General features: G+C 38.2%; 1 protein-coding gene across 2 annotated transcripts; it reads right to left on the reverse strand.

The window, feature by feature from the left end:
• Window positions 1-1,298: 1,298 nt before the first annotated feature.
• CHRM2 (cholinergic receptor muscarinic 2) lies at window positions 1,299-20,779 on the reverse strand. Of its 2 annotated transcripts, XM_032689273.1 has the most exons (3): window positions 20,650-20,779; window positions 4,759-6,191; window positions 1,299-1,910 (listed from the first exon to the last, which is right to left on the reverse strand). In XM_032689273.1, exons 2-3 carry the CDS (start codon window positions 6,150-6,152, stop codon window positions 1,886-1,888), a joined length of 1,419 nt encoding a protein of 472 aa, XP_032545164.1. In that variant the 5' UTR covers window positions 6,153-6,191; window positions 20,650-20,779; the 3' UTR covers window positions 1,299-1,885. The 2 variants fall into 2 exon arrangements, with proteins under 2 accessions (XP_032545164.1, XP_032545165.1); XM_032689274.1 differs by lacking the exon at window positions 1,299-1,910 and having other exon boundaries at window positions 4,704-6,191.
• Window positions 20,780-22,692: the final 1,913 nt, after the last annotated feature.

The following is a 22,692-nucleotide window of genomic DNA, read 5'->3' on the forward strand; positions in this document are numbered from 1 at the left end:
TCACAAGAAACACCCGAATTTGTCAAAAAATAAAGATTTTTAGGAATTATAAGGGGAGGGAGGAAAAACATCATCATCACTCTTTCCTTCCAACCCCCATCCCCCCTTCCTCCAGCTGCATTCATGCCAGATTTGCAGCGGGATGCCTGTCAGGATGCTTTACCTATTTGGTCCTGCTAGGCTGGTACCGTGAGTAGTTTTGGGGAACAGAAGTAGCAAGGGGAGGCGCTGTCAGTTGAAGTCAAAAATTCAAAGTGTGCCCCCTCAGCACTGCAGGAGAAAATGGGAGCTGTATACCAAGGCAATATTCATCCATAGGAATGTCTCATCCATAGGAATGAAGAGGGATTAAAATCAGTCAAAACCGGGGAAGGGGGCAATGAGTTTACCAACAAGGCCCACTGCAAGGCAGACAGATGGACATATTCAAATCCATGAGGGGACAAAACCAAAAAAATGTCCCTCCACTCCTTCTCCTGTCCCATCTGGGATGGTCAGGAGTAGCTGGGCCACCCCAAGGGTTTCTTCACTGATGTGTGGGCTGTTCTCACCACAGACACAATAAAGGCACCTCTTCTTGACAATATGCTTTCCTCCACCATAAGAGTGTAAAACAAAGGACTGATAGATTTAGCACTTGCTTTTGTCCCTTTCATGCTTTGAGAATGCCAAACAACAGATCCCTGGAGTCCGTTTTAGCACTCCAATCCCCATGAGCATTTGTAAGACAGAAAAGAAAGAAAGAAAGAAAGAAAGAAAGAAAAAGCAATCTGACCTGTATAGATATGTTTGTTTCATCGGGACTATTTTTCATCAGGTAACATTGAAATACTTCACTATCTTTGAATGGATCCTATGATTCCTAGTAAATCAAATGAAAAATCCCAAATAGAAAGAACACTGACAGAATTTTTTCCTAGATTTTGTTCTCACTGGAAAACAGATTTTTGATATTACTTCAGTTTTCTTTCTTTTTCTTTCTCCTTCTTTCTTTCTTTCTTTCTTTCTTTCTTTCTTTCTTTCTTTCTTTCTTTCTTTCTTTCTTTTTCTTTCTTTCTTTCTTTCTTTCTTTCTTTCTTTCTTTCTTTCTTTCTTTTTCTTTCTTTCTTTCTTTCTTTCTTTCTTTCTTTCTTTTTCTTTCTTTCTTTCTTTCTTTCTTTCTTTCTTTTTCTTTCTTTCTTTCTTTCTTTCTTTCTTTCTTTTTCTTTCTTTCTTTCTTTCTTTCTTTCTTTCTTTCTTTCTTTCTTTCTTTCTTTCTTTCTTTCTTTCTTTCTTTCTTTCTTTCTTTCTTTCTTTCTTTCTTTCTTTCTTTTCTTTCTTTCTTTTCTTTCTTTCCCTTCTTTTCTTTCCTTTCTTTCCTTCTTTTCCACTGAACTGACATATCTTCAGGCTGCTGTTCTTCTGGAGAGTGAAGGTAGGGCTGGCCTGTGACAGTACAAGCCACTCCCCATGGGTTGCCAATGGGAGAGATCCTGCTGCAGCAGGGTTAATGTCAGAGGTTGATTGGAACTTTTAAGTTTTGGCCTCTTTCTGGAAATAGTAAATAGGAAAAAAAGAGGGGGCAAGAAGCTCTGGCTGCAGTTTTTTTGCCGTTGGTTGTCATTTTGTGGCGAGGTTTTTGTTTGTTTGACTGGTTGCTTTTTTTTCTCTTGAATCAAGTGCACAGTTTGCTCCATTTCTATGTGAAACAAAAGTTGCCAGTGCAACACATGATGTGGATGTGCCAGTGGAATGTTCTGGCCAAACCCAAGGAGAAGATGCAGCAGTTCCTGTAGAAGGGCACCTGGGACCTCGGGGCCAATGGTGTGCAGGTGACAGCCAGGGGAGCTGGAGAAGTTACCCAGGGAGAGCTGCTCTTCAAGACCGACATCTAGATCTCGCAGAACTATCGCTCAGAAGGGAAGCGAAACCTGGTGAATGTGGTTTGGACACAAAGGAAAGACATGAGAGCTCAAAGGATATTGAAAAGAACAAATTATTTTGTGGCTCTGAACAATTATCACATTCTTATCTTACTGAGCCACATCCAGCTGAAGATTCCAGAGGTTCCCAATATCTCAGGGCAGACTCTGCCTCTTCTCTGCCTTCAGGAGGGGGTAAACAGTATGAGCACACAAACAAGATCCCATGCAATATTTTGAATATTAGATGATATTTTCCATGTATATAAATTATGTTGGGGTGTGTGTTTGCATGCCTGTGGATACACACATAGATGTATTCTATTATCTATTTTTACATTGTTTTATTGTCTGCAAATGTGGATGTGCCATGAAACTGTTACAAGGTGGAAACACAGAGGATTGTGCGACCTGCAAGTTTTTAAATATACTGTAATACAAATCAAAGCATTTTGTCTTTTAGGATCGAAAGAGGAGATCATGCTAAGAAAAAGTGTCAGAAAGCTTCAAACTGATGGGTTGTGTTTGCTTGTTTGTTTCAGGAATGCTGGCCCCAAAATAGTTTTTTCCTGTGGTATTGAGTGCCATTGCATGACGAAGAGGTATAATTGTAATGTATATCTTGCACTTAACCTATAGAGGTGTCCTTAGCTGCTAGATTAATTCATTATGAGCAAGAGACAGCTTCAAATGGGAGAATAAAGGATTTGCACACCTGCCAGAAAAATGGAGTTAAAAGATTAAATAAGACTATACGAACCAATATTTCCCAATTTGAGTACCTGTACTATTGATACCCACAGCACTTGCTTAAAGAAAGAAGCAGGTGTGTTTCTTTTAGGAAACTTTTCCAAAGAAGTCAGGTTTAGAAATCAAACAGTTTTCATTTTATCTTTGTTTTTTTTTTTTTATTTGGATTTTTTAACATTGTAAGAGAATGAATAACCTAGAAATGATAGTTTAAGTCTTTCCTTTGACCTGTCAAGATAAACCTAGTGAATGTAGTTTTGAAAGGCAAGCAGCAAGTTTTTCATTGAGTTATTCTTCCTTACAAGCAGGAAGATGAAAATAGTGATAGTAAATATGACTCAAGGCAAGTGAGGGTTGCAAAATTAGATCCTTGGCTGTATGGAGACACTTAGTTATACTAGGATGAAATCACTAGAGGTATAAAATCAATGACTGCATACTAAGACATATTAATCCTGAGTTTAGCGTGGCCTTAATTTACTGCGGTTTAATCCTCCTCATTTTCACTTTCTACTGGGAACTTGTACTACAAAACATGAAAATTGTCATATTGCCAAAGTGCTTTGACACTGTGTTCCAATAAGCTTGTCAAATGTAAAACTTAAATCTGCAAGATTAATTGCTCTGTAATCTCAGAGGCTGCTGTTTTGAAATGCATTTTGGAAGACTTTAGTGTGGTAGCATGAAATAACAGAATGATTTGATGTCTTATTTGGTGGGTGGCTTTCACTCCAGAAGACAGACTCTCAGGACACTGTCTATGCTTTTTTGAGTAACAGAATCTGTAAATATACCTTTGCTAGTGCCTGGAAGTTAGTTACTAAGGAGGAGGTAAAAGGCAATTTAGATAACACCTTTTCCAGAAAGTAACATCTCCAGGATACATCCAGGAAGGACCCCACACTAAGTGCTTAGGTAGAACTTGGACACTGTGGGTATATCACTCTGTCTTTTTCTTTTCCTCAATACATTCATCATAATCATCTTCTGATGGGTCAAGAGCATGGTGATCTGATATTATCTATTCATTCTGTGAAGCCTCAACATACCTCTTAATCGGTACATCCAACTTTAAAAGGATGTAAGCTCCATTTTCCTAGTAACAACCTCATTTCTATTCTTCAGCTGAGACCCTTTGTCTGACCGCCATGGTGGCTGATTGTATGAGACCTTTGAATTTACAACTTTTGATATTCAGTCTTTGTGCCCCGGACAAGGTACAAACAGGAAGAAAAGGCTGATGGAGGTAAAAGACAAATCCACACGTTGATATTATGTGACAAACAAAGTGAACAAAATTGTCTCAAAAGCTTTGGTTTACATGGATGCTGAAGTAGTCTTGGGATGTAGCAATCTGGACGAGACCACATCTTTTCACTTTCATCCTGACATGATGAAGTAGTCACAGAACAAAAGCCTGTAGAATGGGACAAGCTGCAGACTTCGAATGATATACAAGTTAGGCAATGATTACGTGTTGAGCATAAGTACACTTGCAGAATTGATGCAGTTTTGGAAATGGTGGTGTCATAACATAACTTTCATCACGATGTACCCGACATCAAGCTTCTCACATGACAGTGGCAAAAAACTGTTAGACAACTTTGAACTTTAGAAAATGTCTGCCGTGATGCATTTGGATTATGCAATGATCTTCTATACTCCTATGCCTCTTCCACACAGTTATTATTAAAATTCCCCTTTTTTTTTTTCTCTAGATGAAAATGTGTTAAATGGATACAGGGGAAAAGAAAAAAAAAAGAAAGAAAAAAGAAGAACAAGTGTTTCACACAGAATGACCAAAAACTGTAGACTCTAAAGCCCTTCTGCAGAATACTCTCAGAAAGTAAGGAACTGTGCCTCCAGTCCACATCCTTGAACAATTTCTCAAACATACCCATGTCCTAAAGATTTGTTTTCAATTATTAAAAAAATGTTTTTAAGTGTAGTTCTCAGGGGTAGAGCTGATGCCCCGTGTCAGGATTTCCACTAGCATCCTGGATTGCACATTCCATAGAAGAGCATAAAGTGCTGTAGCATCGTGGGGTTTTAATTTAATTTGGAACTTCTTCACCCTTTCCATAATTATTTTTATTCTTATTTTTACCTTGTAGCTCCTATATTCTTGTAATGACACATAAGAAGGTGCTTAAAGGTTTTCTTGAAGGTAGCATTGCAGAGCGCATAACAAGCAGGATTGATGGTGCTGTTGATATAACAGAGCCAGTAGCCTATGGTCCATACAGTGTTAGGGATGCAGGATGTGCAGAAGCTGTTGATGAGCACCATCACATTGTATGGGGTCCAGGTGATGATGAAGGCCAGGAGGATGGCTAAAATAGTCCTTGTCACTTTTTTCTCTCTAGAGGGGGGTGGTTTCTTTTTGGCTGGCTGCTTTGTCATCTTGACTATTTTCCGGGCTACACTATTCTGCTTCTCCTCCCCGTTCGTGCCCACGATCTCCACGGTGGTGTTGGTAGGGGCGCAGCAGTCTCCCTTTGGGGACTTTGTGACTATCTTGATGCATGTCATCTTGGAGTTCTCCACTTTGAGATGGTCTTGGGAGGCAGAAGCCTGTTTGGCATCTTTGGTAGCTTCATCCTCTTTCAAGTTGGAAGCTACCACACTGACAGAGGTGGAGTCGTTGGAGCTCTCCTTCTCTGCTTGAACACAGTTATCAGTCACAGTCTCCTCACTGGGTTTTCCATTTTGAATTTTGCTGTGCTCCAAACCATCTCCACTGGTCGGGATGTTGTTATTGTTTGGTTTCACTATTTTACCTTGCACAAGGCTGGGGGAAACTGTATCTTGGTTTTGTGCAGCTTCCTTTTTCGCCTTCTTTATTCTGCTCTTACTGGCTCGAGAGATTTGCCAGTAAAGGACAGTCATGATGATAACGGGCAAATAGAAGGCTGCAATGGCAGTGCCAAAAGTGACAGCAGGGTTGGAAAAAAACTGGATGTAGCAGTCCCCATCTGGGACAGTCCTTCCTCCCACAATGAATTGCCAGAAGAGAATTGCAGGGGCCCAGAGGATGAAGGACAGAACCCAGGCAGCTGCAATCATCATGCCTGCCATCTTAGTGGTCCGCTTCACAGGGTATGTCAGAGGCTTGGTGACACAAAAGTATCTGTCAAAGCTGATAATGAGGAGGTTCATTACAGAGGCATTGCTGGCCACGTAGTCGAGAGCCAGCCAGAGGTCACACACCACAGGCCCCAAGGGCCAGTAGCCTATCACAGTGTAGAGGGTGTACAGGTTCATTGAAAAGATGCCGATGATCAAGTCAGCGCAGGCCAAGCTGAACAGGAAATAGTTGTTCACGGTCTGGAGGTGCCTGTTGACTTTGATCGACACCATGACCAGGATGTTCCCAATTATGGTGACTAGACTGAGAGACCCTGCTACCAGGACGATGAAGACCACCTCAACAGTTTTATAGGGGCTTTCCAAAGCCATCACATTTTCAGTGGAAGAGTTTATGTACGTTGAGTTATTCATTGCTGTTCTGCTAACAAGATACCCAGTTACCACTTAAACCTGCAGAAAAAGAAAAGAAAATAGTTACCATCAGGAAATTAGTCTCTTTGACTTTAAGAAATGGATCCCAGAAGAACTACTTGGAAAGAGTTTGAAGATAGAAGATGTATTCAGAAAAGCCAGTCAGCTTTGGATAATGAAAACACCTTACAACATATAATATCCATTTATGAATAACATAACAATAGGCTGCCTCTAAACAGGTAAGAAAGACACACATTTGAAGCTGAATCTATGTTTTTAAGTTCTCTGATGATTTTTTTTACTCTTTATTCTTTTTTAAAGCTAATATTGACTCGAATATTTTGGAATTCAATCTGCATATTGTTTTCTTTCTTACTGACTGTTCATTTCAAACTCTAATCCAAATAAAAAAGTCCAGACCTGAGGGTATGACATTCTTATAAGGCAGAGTAATGCTGTGATTTACTGGGAGCCAGATCACATGAAGGCAACTTCTGTTTCCATCTTTCCTTCATGTTCCACTTGGGCATGCTTCTGTGAGATTTATGGAACAAGCAAACTTATGTCATGTCTCCCCCTACTTTTCTGACCCTGCAGTCCCTTTTTTTTGGTCAATAAATATAAAGGTTTTGGCCCTGCATGAAGCTAATTAGTCTGTCGATAAACAAAAAAAGGAAGGCCTGTTGAAGTCAACAGAATAAGTAAACTCACCTCAGTTGAGCATCTGGCTATCTAGTTAGACACATTAGATACATTTTTTATTTTATTTTTTTTTTCAATTTCAGTGAGATTAAAGTTATTTTTTACATACTTTTGAATATTTGTACCTGAAAAAGGCATTATTTTTTTTTTGATTTTTTAAATGTGATGAGATTATGCTTGCTAGATGCTTGCTTGATGCTTGCTTGCTTGTACAATTCTCATTATTTTTCAAATCACAGTATTTTTAATCTGTATCACATGAAGCTACAAAAAAAGGTCTATGGAAATGGGTAACAGGGTAATGATAAATAAAGAAAAGATAAAAATCAGTTCTGTTTGTACACATAATTCTTTCTGTGCCTTGCATAGCCTACCAGCAGTACTCAATAAATTATAGTTAAACTACTAGCAATATATGACTGATAGAAGACTAAGAAAATGGCACATTCTTTTGCCTTCAGGATATGTACTATCCTTTTGTGCATCTCCTGGAAGTCAATAGAATGCACTGGAATTGTACAGCCCGTCTCTGAGTGCTCATTACTTATGAGCTGTGCTCAAGGGATTATTGAGGCATAAAGGCCAGATGTGACAGAGAAGTTAGATTTTTTTCTAATTAAAGTATTCTCCTTTCTTTCCCCAACCATAAGGCATCACTTTTTAAAAAAAGAGCTTCTAGACATGATGGTACAATCAAAGGAAGACAAAAAAATCATTTAGGTTGGCTCCTTTATACAACCAGGGTTAAAGAACTCTCTTCTGGTCCCTCTGACTAACTTGCTGATGCACAGACATACGCAGTCCATGTCACTCCAAAGGAACAATGCATTTTTACCGCCATTTCAGAACTGTGGTTTGATTGTTTTATTGGTTTTTTTTTGAGATGCAAAAGAAAGAAGATGATGCAAAATGTCAGCATAGCGGCAAAAACCCTTCTGACCTCCCAGGAAAATAAGCAAGTCTGTCTCCATGGAAAAGTCAAAACGCTATACCAGGGTAAAGGTTTTCTGTCTGTAATCTTGTAATTTATACATAAAGAAATACAGCTGGCAGAATGTGGGACTCATGCATTTGCCTTTGCTTTCAAAAACAGCTAAGATTTGTTTGTCAATTCCATGTTGAAGTGAATAGAGGAACGTAAGGCTACATACACTTTTTTTTCCCTGCTATCTATTCACAGGTATATCCCTAGAATCCTTGGGGTCAGGGTCAAGAGGACAAAACAGGGAAGAGGAATTCTTCGGTTAAATCTGTGCTTTGTACAGTAAGAATAAGCTGAATGGAATGTAACAAAATTTATGCTCTGTGCAAAAAAATAGACAGGACACCTATAATATATAGGACTGTTGTTTCAGCACTTCACAGTGTATTTTTCTCCCAGAGCTTCACAAATGAGCTGCTGGTTATCCTGTTAGATGTGTCAGATATCAATTTTTGGGACAAGCTAACTTCTCCCAACCAGCTTTGTTTATGAACATTCTTAACAGAATGCATTTTTAGTGAAAAAAAAACAAAATAACACATAGAAATGTACTGATTTAAAAAAAAAATGCAGCTGAAAAGTCTGTGTGATCCAGGGTTCTGCAGCTACCTCTGGTGACAGAGAGTGAGTGGGGAAGCAAAATGGAATTAAGTGAGAGAGGATCAGAGCTGAAAAAATTGTGCTTTATGATAGAAAACAAGCATTTCTCTTCAATTTATTTTTGACAAAATGTTCTGAAATTCATTTCATTCCACTGAAAAACAATAATTTGTTTTAGAAACTGGAAACTTGTGAAACCAAATTACCGTCTCCCAGCTAACTTTATTCCTAGGTCTTTTCAGGTGAAATTTTTACCCACTTGCACTGGAAATATTTGTAATTCAATATAAGTTCTCCTGATTTTGTTATCTGGGATGGGAGGAGTGAGATGAAAGCTAAAGGCTGATATTACTTGCTGGGAATAGGAATTCAGTGTGTTAATGTGAATGGAAGCAAAGCAGAGGAGTCCCTTGCCCAGTGACCTCTAGTTGCACGAAACTTTCCTGCCATAAGAAGGCTGCTAGTTCTGGACTGCAAATCACATTGACAATTACAGATTTCTTAGGTATGGAAAAACATATCTGCTATTGCTAATTCCAGTAAAAACTTCCTTTGCTTGCATCAATACCGTTGTAAAGTGACCCATGTTTTGCTGTGTATCTTGACAAGAAGGCAAAGGACTGGAGAAACATTCAGTTTCGACTGACATTTATTGTTGCTGCTGATAGTACCACCCTTATTGGAGCAGAGACAGCGGTGTGCATGTTTCCTAAATCAAGACACCCTGAAATCTTCTGGACTCTTTCCTGTTGGCTCCAGCAGGGCTTGAATCAGGCACGTAGAGAGGCTTCTGTTTCTTATTGTGGTCGCTTGCTGCCTTGGTAGAGGACTGCCTGTGGACTGCTTTTGGTTTTTTTCATGCCACAGAGCCCATCTCTCCTGCTGGAGAGGCAGTTGTTATGGGAGCAGATGTTATTCATCAGGCAGAGCTACAGGGGCAGAGGCACTTCAAGGTAATATGACCTCCTGCATGAGAAATACCAGATCTTATTCTTGAACAAACAGAGCTCTCCTCTGCAAGCCCATGGGTGTTTGTGTGAGTTGCACAATATGGCACTGACTCCCATGGGCTTCTATAATTTATCCTGCTATACTAAGTGCGTTCTTGCTAAACAGAGAATACCCAGAAAAGGCAAGGAATGTCTCTTGTGACCTGAAAAGCAACGAAGTTCATTTTCTGAAATATATTTCAAAATATATATGACTCTGTGGAATGGAAACACCATAATCACCACATGGAAAGTGTTCAAAGCCAAGAAATCCACATATAAAATAATTCACTGTTTTATATTTGATATGTACTTGGGAAATATTTCCAGTGAAGTTGTTTCTCCCTCTAATGAATTAATAGTACTGATAATCATTCCCATCTTTTGACTAGGTGATGGTTTGGGGCAGAACTGGGGGGTTTGGTAGACGATATGGTGCATAAACTGTTGGCCTGATGTGATCCCGGGTCTTTTTGCAGTGAGCAGTTGACAGGAAGAAGCAGAGCACGTGTGGGTTGACTTGGACCCCCAATACCACCCACTAGGAGAAACCTAGTCCAGGCTGACACAGGCTGAAGTAAATCTTCTCAGAGCATGCTGGCAGCCACAGTATGCCTTGTTTTCCTTCATTTACCTCCCTAGCAGTTGTGTTGAACAGAGAAACAGGTCTGATGAGTGAAGGCTTTAAGCTGGTTCACTGTAAAAGGGAACTGCAGTGAGTGTGAGGAAACAAAATGTTGCTATTGAGGGTGTTCGTCCTATTCTGTTGCAGGCAGTGAGGAGCAGACTAGCAGAAATGGGAGGTAAAGGAGAAGGGACAAGGACTACATATCACCCTTAGGATCATGATCTTCAAACAGCAGGTACTTAAATACTACATCCTGCTAGATGTGCTTTCCACTTACCCTGACAGGAATGCATCTATTTGGTGCAGGTGAATCTTATACCAATCATTGTAATTTTAAATTTAAAATGTATCTCCAACATCTGTCACAAAAGAGACTATAGAAATGTTGTGTATATTGAATAAAGTGGCTGATACACCATGCCTGCCAAAGTTTGTTAGACAAATCCTTCCTCTGTATTGTCCTTATTGACAAGTTAAATTTGGTAAGGATTTAACGTCTTCTTTGAATTCTCTGAAATCATATGAAGGTCAAGACATGAAAGAGGCAACTAATGATCTGTATCTGAAAGTTATATTTGTGATTTAAATGGGATTACCCAGGAATCTCTGTGTCTTTCCACTGTGAGCACTTCTCAACATCCAACTCTCAAGCAAAAGTAAGATACTCTTTAACTTCCCCTCTTTGATCTAGTTCCTCTTCAACCAACACCTATGTAAAATAGATTTGATTTTTGCTCTAGCAACAGTAGATCTTTTTTCCTGAACTGATTTTTATCCTGAACTGCACTGGTTTTGATTCTAAATTTCTTCCTACCACCATTTAAACCCACAGTGTGAAAGTGAAAAGAGAAAAACAAAATCCCTAAGCCTATGAAAAATATCCTAAATCCATTAGTCAGAATTTGTTATGGACTTTAAGAGAGAATATAGGTAGAATCTAGGCTTTTGATAAAAATATATTTCAGAAAATTTCCAAATACCTGAAGACTAAAATCTTCACCACACAGATTACTTTCTGCAATCCTTTGAAACTAGAAACATCTTTGCAAATTGTTAGTGTCTCAGTATAGTCCATTCTCTTTATTTTCATGCACTTTTGTTTATCTCAATCAACAGATTTCCTACAAAAAAGATATCCTGTGGGCCTACCTGGATCTACTTTTTCCCATCTCATTGTGAAGGATATGTAGGAGCAAAATAAAAAATTTCTGTAGGTATCTTGAAACAAATAGATCAGAGCCAAGAACATTAAAAAAGCAAACTAACACTGTGCCTCTAACAGCAATTGAAATAAGTCAGAAATAAAAATACTCTCCCAAAAGCAGCAGGGGACTGTACATGAGTGGGTGTCAGTGCTGGCATCAGCACTGCTGCCTCAGTGCTATTGTTAGTGTTATTGCTTACTGCTGTTCTTATAGTCTAATAATCTCTCTGGTTTTGGGAAGTAGCAACAACAACAAAAGAGCAGTTTTTCGTCAAAGATCTGGATAATTATTTCCAATATATTGGTACTGTTGCTATTACCGTTACTGTTGTCGTGCTGATAGTCATCCATTGCTACTAGGGCACTTAATTTATTATCTTTCTGTAAGTATAATTTTGGCTGCAGATATGCCTTTGTGTTTCGGGACCTGTGTATTTAAGAGAGAATTTGCATTCTGTCTTTAGGCAGCTGATATCATTGCAAGCTAAATTCTGCTTCTTAATGCATTGGGAAAACCTGAAAATTATATTTAATAGGCATAGTTTAATCTAGCTTGTTTTGGTCCACAAAAAGGAATTTTTATCTTATGGAGTAGAGAAGATACTTTCACTCATATGCCTCCTACTCTTGTTATGGTTATATATAAAACACTCTTGGCCCCAAAATAGCAAGAAAATAGCCAAGTCACTTGGTTAAGTTATGGTAAGGTTTTCCCCTCCATTTTAATAGAACCATATGATATAGTTGCCCATATGATAAAAATTACTGAAAACATTGGTCCATATTATTCCTTCTGAGTCCCACCTGCACTACTGTGCACCTCAGCCTGTCAGAGGTACTTACATACTAGAGGGAATTTGCAGAATGGTAGTTGTAAGTCAGAGGGTTTCACCACTACACTTCAGGTAAAAAAAATAGTTAAGGATGCTCTTGCTCTTTAAAGCTGGAACAGAATAACATTTTTTTGGTTTGGTTTTTTTTTTTCCCCAGGTAAACTGTGAAATGGGTCTAGTTACTAAGATGAAAAGAATTTTTTTTAACCAGAAATCAGATGAAAAAGTAAATTTTAGTCTACAGAGTATGAAAAGCAAAATGGAACTCTTATTGAAGCATCCCACAACTTTCTCTAGAGGGTTGAGTTAAATGGAGAGGATCTCCATCTAGAGGCACAGATAGGCAGCTACCACATAAAACAGACATTTCCAGAAAATTTAGATACTTACTTATCTCCTAGGTGGAGGAACCACACATTTTATTGCAATTTACGTTTTAGTATAATTAGTGAGCAGAGATAAAATTTGATGAAAATCTGAAACCATTACATCTAAATATTATTATAGCAAACAGTCTGAATGAAAAAGCACAGTTAGACTGGGGAAGCCACTGCACAGAAACATGTTTAGGCCTGAGCTTATCCCCTGCAGCCGCAATTATTGAGTCATCGCTTTGGACACCATCCAACTCAAATTGTTGTTTCAGATTATGTCGTAAATGGGTCAGAAGTGTGGCTTGATGTCATCAAAAGGTAAAAAACTAGTGACTGGGTCATGCCATGTACACATTTCATCGATGGACCTATACTGATTTCCACTTGCAGAGGTTGTAGGATAACTAGAAAAAGGAGATGAAAGCAACAGATTTCAGTAAGTCACTTTTCCTCCTTGTGCTGCACTGTTGTTGCTGGAAGTTGGCTGAAGCTTCTCACACCAGTCAACTCAAACAAGAAAATTTTTATTTGGCTATAATTACCTACTTCAAGTGTTTTAGATAAAATACTCCTACTAGAACTCAGACTAAAATTAAACCTATCCTCAGCCTTGAGAAAGGTTACCTCAGCAGAAGAGTTATTAAAGTTTCTGTTAAGGTTGAATTGAAGATCATTAGATTCAAGGATAAATTCTCAAAAGGAAGAGCGTGGTGAGAGTTAAGTGCTCCCTCTGCAGCCCAGCACGGATTGGAGGCACAGTATTTCATTATCCTCATATCAGCCATCATGCCTGTGCTATTAAAGAGAAAAACCTTATGAGAGCTCCTCAATGTCCCTGAGTGACAAGTGGTGAAGCTAATGAAAGAGGAGAGGGAAGGCTGACTGAAACCAACCAGAATTTATTCTTACCCGAAGGCAGTGCATAAGAGTAATGCTTGTCTCATTTAGAACATGTGTAGGTAGAACTCAAAAAAATCCCCCCCAAAAAAGAAGCAAACAAACAATCTTCTCAAAACAAAACAACAAAAATCCTCAAGCAAACAACAACCAAACCTGTACTCTTTCTGTTTTTTTCCTGGCTTTAATTATTATTTTTCTACATGGCCATGAAGGAATATTGGTCACGAAAAAATAACAGGGAACTACAACACAGTACAGGGAAGGTCTCTCACAGAACCACTGATTAACCCCCTCAGCCTGACAGTGAGTCCAGAAAAGATGCTGTGACATTTCAGTGAATCTCTGCAAATCCCTCCGAGTCATGGAGGTCCTTTTGGGACCTTGAATAAACCCATGAAGACTCTCTCAGCTCTTCAGAGATTTTGCAGCCTTCAATAGGGCCTCTGACAGGAATATCAACATACTGAGGGCCCAAAGAGACTCTTACTGAAGTTAAAGAAAATCTTTCCTTTTCCCTTGGTTGTAAATGGTGTCAGTTCATTGCTTTTACCAGGGATTTTCTTATTCACTCACTTATGATCACTTATGATCAGATTCACTGGTGATATATTTAGATGATACTATATTCGATTTTGGACAGTACACAGTTTCTTCACTCAACAAATGCTTTTAAAATTCTTTTAAACCTATCATGGTCAGTCTTACATGAAGTTCTCAAGTGCCTGAAAATCTAGTTTGTTCTGCTTCTGTGTCAATTAATTTTGGGGATTTTTACACATCTTCCATCTTACTTAACAGCTTACCAAGGATGTAGATTAAAAGCATAGAGAAGAACGCCAACTCGGATATAAAAGGAAATTACTCAAATTCTTTGCAAGCAAATAAGCACATATTGAACAGAAGTTCAAACTTGTTTCTGAGAGGGCAGCTAAATCTTTTTTATGCCTGTATTACTGTAAACTGCATTTGAGGCAGTGATAGTGAAATACTGGAAGAATTTGTACCAGAAAGGAGTGACACCTCAATTCCCAAATCAGAATCTACATTTCCAAGCTCATTCTGCAGTCTGAGAAAAATTTGTGAAAGATGGAAAAGATGGTAGCAATACCTAACAAAATATTTATAAAGACATTTAAAATTTCAAATTAAGTGTTTTCTACAGGTAATTATAAATATATAATGATCACAGCTACGAATGTTTACTGTGGGTCTATATGATCATCTTCCCTTTTCTGAACAGAGAACCTCAAAGATTTCATTTTCCTTGCCAAAGAAAGGAAATATTTATTTATCAGTTTTTCATAGATACTACATTATCGTATATTTTCTAAGTCTCTGACTGTGCTTTTAGTGTTTCACTAAATGACTGATACCTACTTTAATTACATAGATTATAACTGCAAACTAACTACTTTTCAACTCCATTACAGGCTTAAGAAGTCTATGTCTAAATCTGGTTCTGGTGTGTGGGTCCAGATATTGGTCTTGACATGCTGCAACTAACCTTGAAAAGGAAAACAACCTTAGCTTTGCATATGAATAATTCACTATGTCATTAAAAGAAGCCCTTATCCTACGTTAAAAAATAATATCATATTTAAGAAGGTTAACTTGATTACTAGAAACTGGGGGACTTGTCTCTGAGCGTGCAACTTCTGTAAAAATAATACTCAGCATCACTGGGCCAGGAAGACTAAAATTCATAAGCAAATACTCTAAAGTTCTCTAATAATTTTGATTTTTTAGGAGACATTGCAAAGGTTGCTCACACCAAACTCTGACCTCTCTTGAATAACTACAAAAATAAAATATTGGGAACATTTGAAATGCAAGGTTTCAGAAGGGCTAAACCAGATTATTTGAAGCCAAAACTACTAAAAGCCTGAGGAGCTTTAATTAGCACAGGATAGAGAATAGCAGACCATTATTTTATGCACAGTTCTGCACTTTGCCAACTGGTCTTGTAGCTTTAGCAATGAAGTCTATGTGATACAAAATTTCCACAGAATGATTGTGATAAATACACTTGATGTCTCTTATATATTTTATTCTAAGTCAAAGGTGAGTTTTTAATTAAAAGAGACAAACAGGTTGATTTTGAAATTCAGAGACTGTGACGTTATATTTTACTGCATCAGAACCTCTTACATGTCATGGCAGAAGCACCACATCAGCTTCAACACGACTGTTTCTAGAATGATTTGCAGGAAGCCAGTTCCTCTCTCATTTTTGGTGTTGAGGACCTCAAAATCTTTTCATTAATGTTCTGAAATTCCACAATTATGGTGTACATTACTCTCTCCCTACATTTGGCAGGCTTGTCTGTTATTGTCTGCAAGTTTACTGTTTCTACTTCTACATCTGAGATGACCTTTCCACAGCAATAATGTTTAGGGAGAAAAACATTACTAACTAATATATTTTGTTTTCTGAGGTTCCACTTTACACCGTTATTCTGCAGTGTCACCTACATGGTCCACTACTCTGAATCTAAATCCATCTTTACATAACAACTCCTTAATTTGGGACTTCATGGTAAAGCAAACGTATGGAAAGTAAAATTAAATCTAGATAGGAATACTGTCTACTAATGTACCTAGGGAACAATCTCCTCCATCAATCTTCTGAGTCCCTGAAGTGTCATGTCTGAGATTAAATCCCTCCCACTGTGCCATGCAACAACAACAGAATCACTCAGCAGTGATTGCTGCATTGCAACGTGCCTCCACACAGCACAAACCTGTTTGACGAGCACAAATACATGCCTAAAGACAGACATATAAGGATGTGTGGGGCAAGAGAAAAGAATAAATGGGGTGAAAATAAGAGGGAGGAAATGGGGACAAGAGTGAGGTGTGAATGAAAAAGAAAAGAAGTTAATGAGAAGAAAGCAAGGGTGGCTGCAAGAGAAAGAGTTCTGCAAGAGTATTCACTTGGATCTTCAAATTATCGCCCCTTAATGCCTGTTTTCAGTAGAAATTCCTCACTGACCCCAATTTCAGTACATGTCTGTATTTCCCCATTACAGCCCACAGAGAGATTGGCCAACATTTCTTTATGCCTTGCTCATTGAACAGTATTGTGGAAACACTGACATGACTTGAGGTTCTGAAATTTCACCTCTGATAGTCATTCAAACATTTAATTTCTTAAATCTATTGCCATTCACTGAGACTTGGCTTCCATAACCCCTTTAAAGAAGAGAATAGAAATGATTTTTTAAAAAATGTCTCCTTTTCTTTTTGTAATCAAGAATCCCAGTATTTAATATTTGTATAGAGATGATTTTTCCCCCAGTATATTGGTTTTGTTGTTTTCTGTGCTATTATATATGCTGCGGACATGAACTTATTTCCACCTTTTCCTATCATTCTTTTCTTGTTGAGTTCTGCACCAAAGCCATGACCTTGGGGCTGGGACCATTAACAATGCATTCCACAAAGGGTCTGCCTCCAAAAGGTATGAGATTTTGATAAACAATTGGGATTCAGATTTTTATCTCTGGGTGAAGCTGGCATTTATCATAGGGTTTCTATATTTGTGCTCGTCATCCCTGGGGATGAGTACAATGTTCAAAAACATAATGGAAAAAAATTACATAAAGTAAACAGCAAAAGGAAACTGTGGCTGAACTTGAGGGACCCCTAGAGTGAGGGGTCTCAGCTGAACTGGCTGAGGCACAGTTCAGTGCTGTGAAACAGCCTCAGCTCTCCATGCAGTCATGTTGCAGGGATTCGAGTTGTCTTGATATCTCTTTCCCCTGCTCTTGGCTGTATCACTAAGTGCTGCCTTAGCATCTCCTCTCCCTAGCAGTGACACTTTTTCCTCAGATATTTGCAGCAGCTTTGCTTTCGGACCTGATCTGTAACCTATAGGTCTGGGACAGAACCATGTCGCTCTTCCCACTTATTGATTTCCCTTTTCATTTTACCTTACTGCCTAGTGTAACACCTGTTATCCTTCAGCCTCTCTGGTCTCTCTCATCTTGTTCATCAGATCTCTGCTGTTCAGAGTGGTCTTCTGGCTGTCCTTTTTCCTTAGGTCACACCGTATTGTTTTTCTCACCTTGTTGCCTAACAGTTATTCCCTTTGCTGGCAATGCTCAGCTCCCATTTCTCTGAGCACTTTAAACTGCAGGAAGACAAAAAGGATTCCTGCAGTCTCAAATAAATCTCCTGAGGGGTCTGGCAGGAAGCGATGCTGTAATGGCACACTCTGGTGCTACCCTACCACTAGAAATTAATATTTCTACCAGAGAACTTACAGAAATAGTCCTAATATTCAATACCTTTTCTCTGAAGTTTGTAAGAAACTGATACATCATCACTGACTGTTCCGAAATGATGAGAGACAATTTCTTCTCCATGTTTGAGAATTATCAGTGGGGCACAGTATCTTCTATACAATAGCCCTTATGTAAGAGAAGTAATGAATATTGCTCTGGATGAGAAATGCGGAAGACTCTAAACTGGAAAATCAGGAGACATAACTAATCAAGACTGAAGTATTCTGCTAATCTCTGTGTTTGATTATGAAGCGAATCAGATCCATCTGAGCAGGAATTGTTCTAGAGAGTATGACGAGTGATGTTTTGTGAGAGTAGTTTGAAGGGATGACCTTACTACAACAGAGAAGTGGCAGCATATTTTTATCAATACAAAAGTACCCAGTAGTAACAGAGCAATAGCTGGAATAGAAGATGGTAACATTACCTAATTTATGTACACATAATAAACAATTATATTGTATACAGAATTTATGTGTGTATTTGATAATTTCTTCATTAGCTAGTTACACCAACACAATCACTGCATACAGTGGAAGTGAGAAAACACAAGTGGGAAGGTAGACCCAGGATGGGAGGTGATTTTGCCCTGCTAAAGTTTATGGCTCTCTACAGCTCTCAGAGTTTGAGGCTGAACAAAGCCTCAGTAACACCACGCTGATTTGCAGATGTCGTGTACCCCAGTCATATACTCCTTGTGATACTCTTTGAGAAATCTATGGCTCAAAGGCGCATTTCACAGCTCCTTGCTCTCAGTCACTCGCACTATAAGCCTGTGACTTCAAAGAGACATCTAAAAGGAAATGTTTGGAACAAAAAAAAGGAAAAAAAAAAAAGATTGTCTGCTTGTCCTTTTTTTTTTTTTTTCCTGTTCATGATATAACAGGCTTAGGATGCTTTGATATAACTACTTCTCAGTGGGCTATTTTTCCCTTCTTACTCTACAAAAACCACAAAAGGAAATCGGCAGTGAGGAAGAAAACAGCTGTGTGATCCCAATCCAGATGCTTTCATCTTAGAGGGGGTTTGTCAAAGAGCAGGCAAGTGACTTTCCATCTCTAAGCAGGCTCCTTCAGTTGAGCTGGAATGATGTCCAAGATAGTGATTTTCAGAGGTTTTCATATTAGAAGTTAAAGCAGTAGCACATGCTAAGGCATATACTGCTCCCTGCTGCAGATCCAGTCAGAGTAAACAAGAAAAATCTCTGAGGGTTCGTGGTGCCCTTTCAGGTTGTAGGCAAATCACTAAGGTGACATTTTCTCTTGTTTCTTAGTGTAAATGAGGTTCAGTTCTAAATTTAATACTTTTCAAGACTTTAAACATGTTATCCATAACATCAATGTCCTCCACACATGAAGTCCTGAACGTCTTTCACGAAGTTTCTAAAGTGTTGGGGTGGTTTTTTTGTGGGGTTTTGTTTTCTTTTCTTTCTGTTTCAGTCTGTGATATGCAATGCAATCATATTGAATGCCTGAAGCACAGAACAACACTGGATAAATAAAATGCAGACGCTCTTGTTTGCAAAAAGACATAGCGGAGGGATTTGCTGTTAGGTTAATGTGTAACCTCTTAATCCTGCTAATGTTGTGGTTGGAAAATGCCTTTTAAATTTAATTATCCACTTCTGTACATTTACCACTTTGCAAATGAGCGTTTAAAAATGTCATTTCTCTTTACAGAGATCTGTAATAATTTTGTATCCACTCATAACGATGTTGGTCACCCTAAGCAAATGCTGCCCAACCCACCATGCCACTGACAGCAGCATTTATTCTCTTCCTGCTTGTCTAAGGTTTGCATATATCAGACCATGTAATTTAAGGAATTTTGTGCTTTCTCCTTTACCCCACCATATGTTAGAAGCCTTTCAAGTCTTAGTAGATTATGGTTTTGCATCTAAATAAAGAGCCTTTTAGTAACCCAAGTAGTAAAAATCTCAATAACTAATTGGGGATGGGTGACATTGTCCTGAGAAGAGACTTATTCCAGAAAGTGGTCTAAATGATTTATGTTTTGATAAATAGGAATAAACTCAGAAGGTAACTTATTCTGGTTTCTACATAAGATGCAGATCTATTAGCATATTCCCTATATTTTCATATCAATTTCTTAAATGTTTGGAAGAGTAGGTAATGATTTTTGATTTTCTTTTAATAGAGGATACTGTGGTGGGTCTGCTGTGTTTGAAAACTCTCGCCTTGATGACTGTCCAGTTCAACAGAAAGTTGAAAACTGTATTGGTTTAACTGTATGGTAAGGATGACCACTGTAGGAGTAGATGGCAAGGAAATATTTATCAAAACACTGTCCAACAGTATCCAACATCCTGTCTCATAATATCAGCTAACATGATCCAGGCTGACCACTATTGTCAGCTGGGTGGTCAGTGGAGAATGACAGCATAACTAGGTCAAAAAAAACATGGATATCTTCCCACTTCTCATATTCCCTCATACAGGAGTAAGAGAGTCATGGGGACTCTATGCTGAGACAGAAAGGAAGGTGAAAAGTGGTAACATCACCGCTTCTTTTTCATCAATAATCTTACTTATACTTCTAAGACCTGATACAAGGGATGCCTCAGTTATCCACACAGGTTGTAAAACAGCACAGGATAAAAGAATGTAAGGGTTGTGGAAAAATACAGGACAATTCCTTACCTACATCCTGCACAGAAGTGTATTAATTCTTTCTTTCATTATCTCCGAGGTAGGTATTGCAAAGGCAAAATCAATTTAGGTCAATGATAGCACATTTACATTGCATCACCTTTGCAAAGAAGATCGAACATCCAAAAGATGGCATTCACGAATAATGCAATTATATCTGATAAGAAGAAAAATGTCTTTTCTAGCTACTCCTGCTGGATCTTGTTGTTTAATAAATCCATATTCCATACTTCTGAACAATCTGTTTATAACTGAACATAGTAACACAGTTTCATAGCTATTTTTAGATACAGGTACAGCAGAGAGCTTAAGAGAACTGAACTCTTACACTTTTTCTGGGAGAATCTCTTCTTGCTGCCTTGTAGTCTTCAGAGGTGAAGGGTGTCTGTTGCCAGATAGTGGACTGGTTTAGTGCTCCAGATAGTGAGAATCTGATGCAATTTGCCCTGTACTAAGCAGAGTCAATATTACTTAAACTCCCATGTAAATACACATGGACTTCAAACACAATTTAAGTTCCAGACATTCTAGCAAATTTGTCATGAACCTGCTACACGTGAATTGTGATACCTTCTGTTCTTTCAATACTGGGAAATGGGGATGTTTGAGAATAAGTAAATGGTAAGTAAGTGGTAATGCAGCCTATTCCAGTATTTGGCTGAGGATAAAGATAATGCATTAAAAAGAGGAAAAGCATATAGTTTTCCTAGTTTCTCTTTTTAAATCTTGTGATGCACATTGTGCTTCTTTGGTCAGAAGGTGGTTCAGTTTACCATGTTTGTTAGGGTCAGTATAAAAATAAAGCTTATGTAGTAAATTTGGATGAGTGAGACAAAAGTTTTGGGTTTGCAAGGCTCTATACAGGAAGTGAAAAAATACATTTGAGATTTTTCTCTTTCCGAAAAGAAAGTTCATAAAGTTGTTTCAAGATTTATAAGCAAACTGACAAAGGTAGTAGGGTTAAAGATGGGGAATGCTAAGTAGTTTAGTGCTTAATTTTAGACAAAAAAAAATTGTTAGAATGTTCATATATGACTTTCTGGAGTTTATGAATGAGTTTTAGTTGAGATTGTTTCTGGAGCAACTGAGAACTGCCCAGTACAGTAGGGTCCTTACCCTGTCTGAAACCATGTGCCATAACCAAATTATCAATTCGGGAATAATGGTGTTTAAAACAGGCAAATTATAAAATCATGACAAAGGTGTATGGAGAGATCTTCTGGTCACAAAAACAGCTGCAAATTCTCTTAAATTAAGTTTAATTACAGTTCTTAAAAGCATTCATTACTTGTCTATTGAGCATTTTTTTTAGATTCGACTTTTTGTACAGTTTTGCTTTGGTTATTACTAATGTTGGGCAACAGTTACCCTCCAAGATGTCCCTCACTTTCTATTTTCACTATGGCAAACATATGGTCTGTACATAAGTAGGCAATTTTATGCAGGCACCTGTGAGGAACTTTCAGTATAACCCAACCAGCAGAGACAGCAAAGCAGTACACCCCACAGCCCATCTCCTGCTACTTTGAGACTACTCAGAAGACACCTGTGTGCCTTTTTCTCTTGCAGGACACATGTAGGAAGACTGTGAACAAAAGAAAATGCATCCCAGTGTCAGATGTCTCTGGAATCTGCTCTTTCACACAGTGGGAAAATTCTCTTTTGCATTGTATATGTGATCCTACTCAGCTCAGCTGACACTATGTAATTCAGTGTTATTTCCTCTATTTTAAGGAATAGAGTTGAGTGTTTTCCTTCCTTTCTTCCTTCCTTATACAACCTGGATGCTTTATTCTTATTGTGTTGTCTTGGTTATCTCCTTTTGTTTTCCTATTTTTATTTAAGGAGCTGTTATATCAGTGATGGTGACAGAAGCTACTCCAGAAAACACAGCAGTTTGTTAGAGCTAATAGCTATTCAAGCAATCATTTTTCCTGCTTCCTTAAAATGAATCTGTTCTGAAACAGATAGAAAATCAAAATCAAAATCTCATAATGCCTGCAAAGCATAATCTCTCCTTCTCCATATATGCATGTATGGAATACATATTTATGCTCTATTGTAGTTTTACTTCCTATCCTTTTTGTTCTTTGCTAATATATTTCTCAGTATGGTTGATCTGCATTGCATTTTTTCCTCTAGCTTCTTGTCATGGTGTACACAAGGGCTTTGGACAAAGGACAGTAAATCCAATATAATCCAAATTATATGTGCTAATCAACAGTAACCAGTACTTCTATCAGAAAGTGCACACCCATTGAATGTACAGTGCCTTCCACTTTTCTTCTTCTATATTGTTTGGTTTTGAGATTCACAGCATTAATCTGAGCTCCCTGTGTAACTAATAGAACTATCTATTCATCACAAAAAT

This window comes from Chiroxiphia lanceolata, chromosome 5 (genome assembly GCF_009829145.1).
Source record: "Chiroxiphia lanceolata isolate bChiLan1 chromosome 5, bChiLan1.pri, whole genome shotgun sequence".
Lineage (NCBI taxonomy): Eukaryota > Metazoa > Chordata > Aves > Passeriformes > Pipridae > Chiroxiphia > Chiroxiphia lanceolata.

Excerpts from the sequence above, each read along its gene's own strand:
- CHRM2 (XM_032689273.1), bottom strand. The coding sequence starts at position 6,152 with ATGAATAACTCAACGTACATAAACTCTTCCACTGAAAATGTGATGGCT. Across the intron at positions 1,911-4,758 it reads AAGAATATAGGAGCTACAAG|GTTTCGCTTCCCTTCTGAGC; the intron begins GTAAAAATAAGA and ends CACATTCACCAG.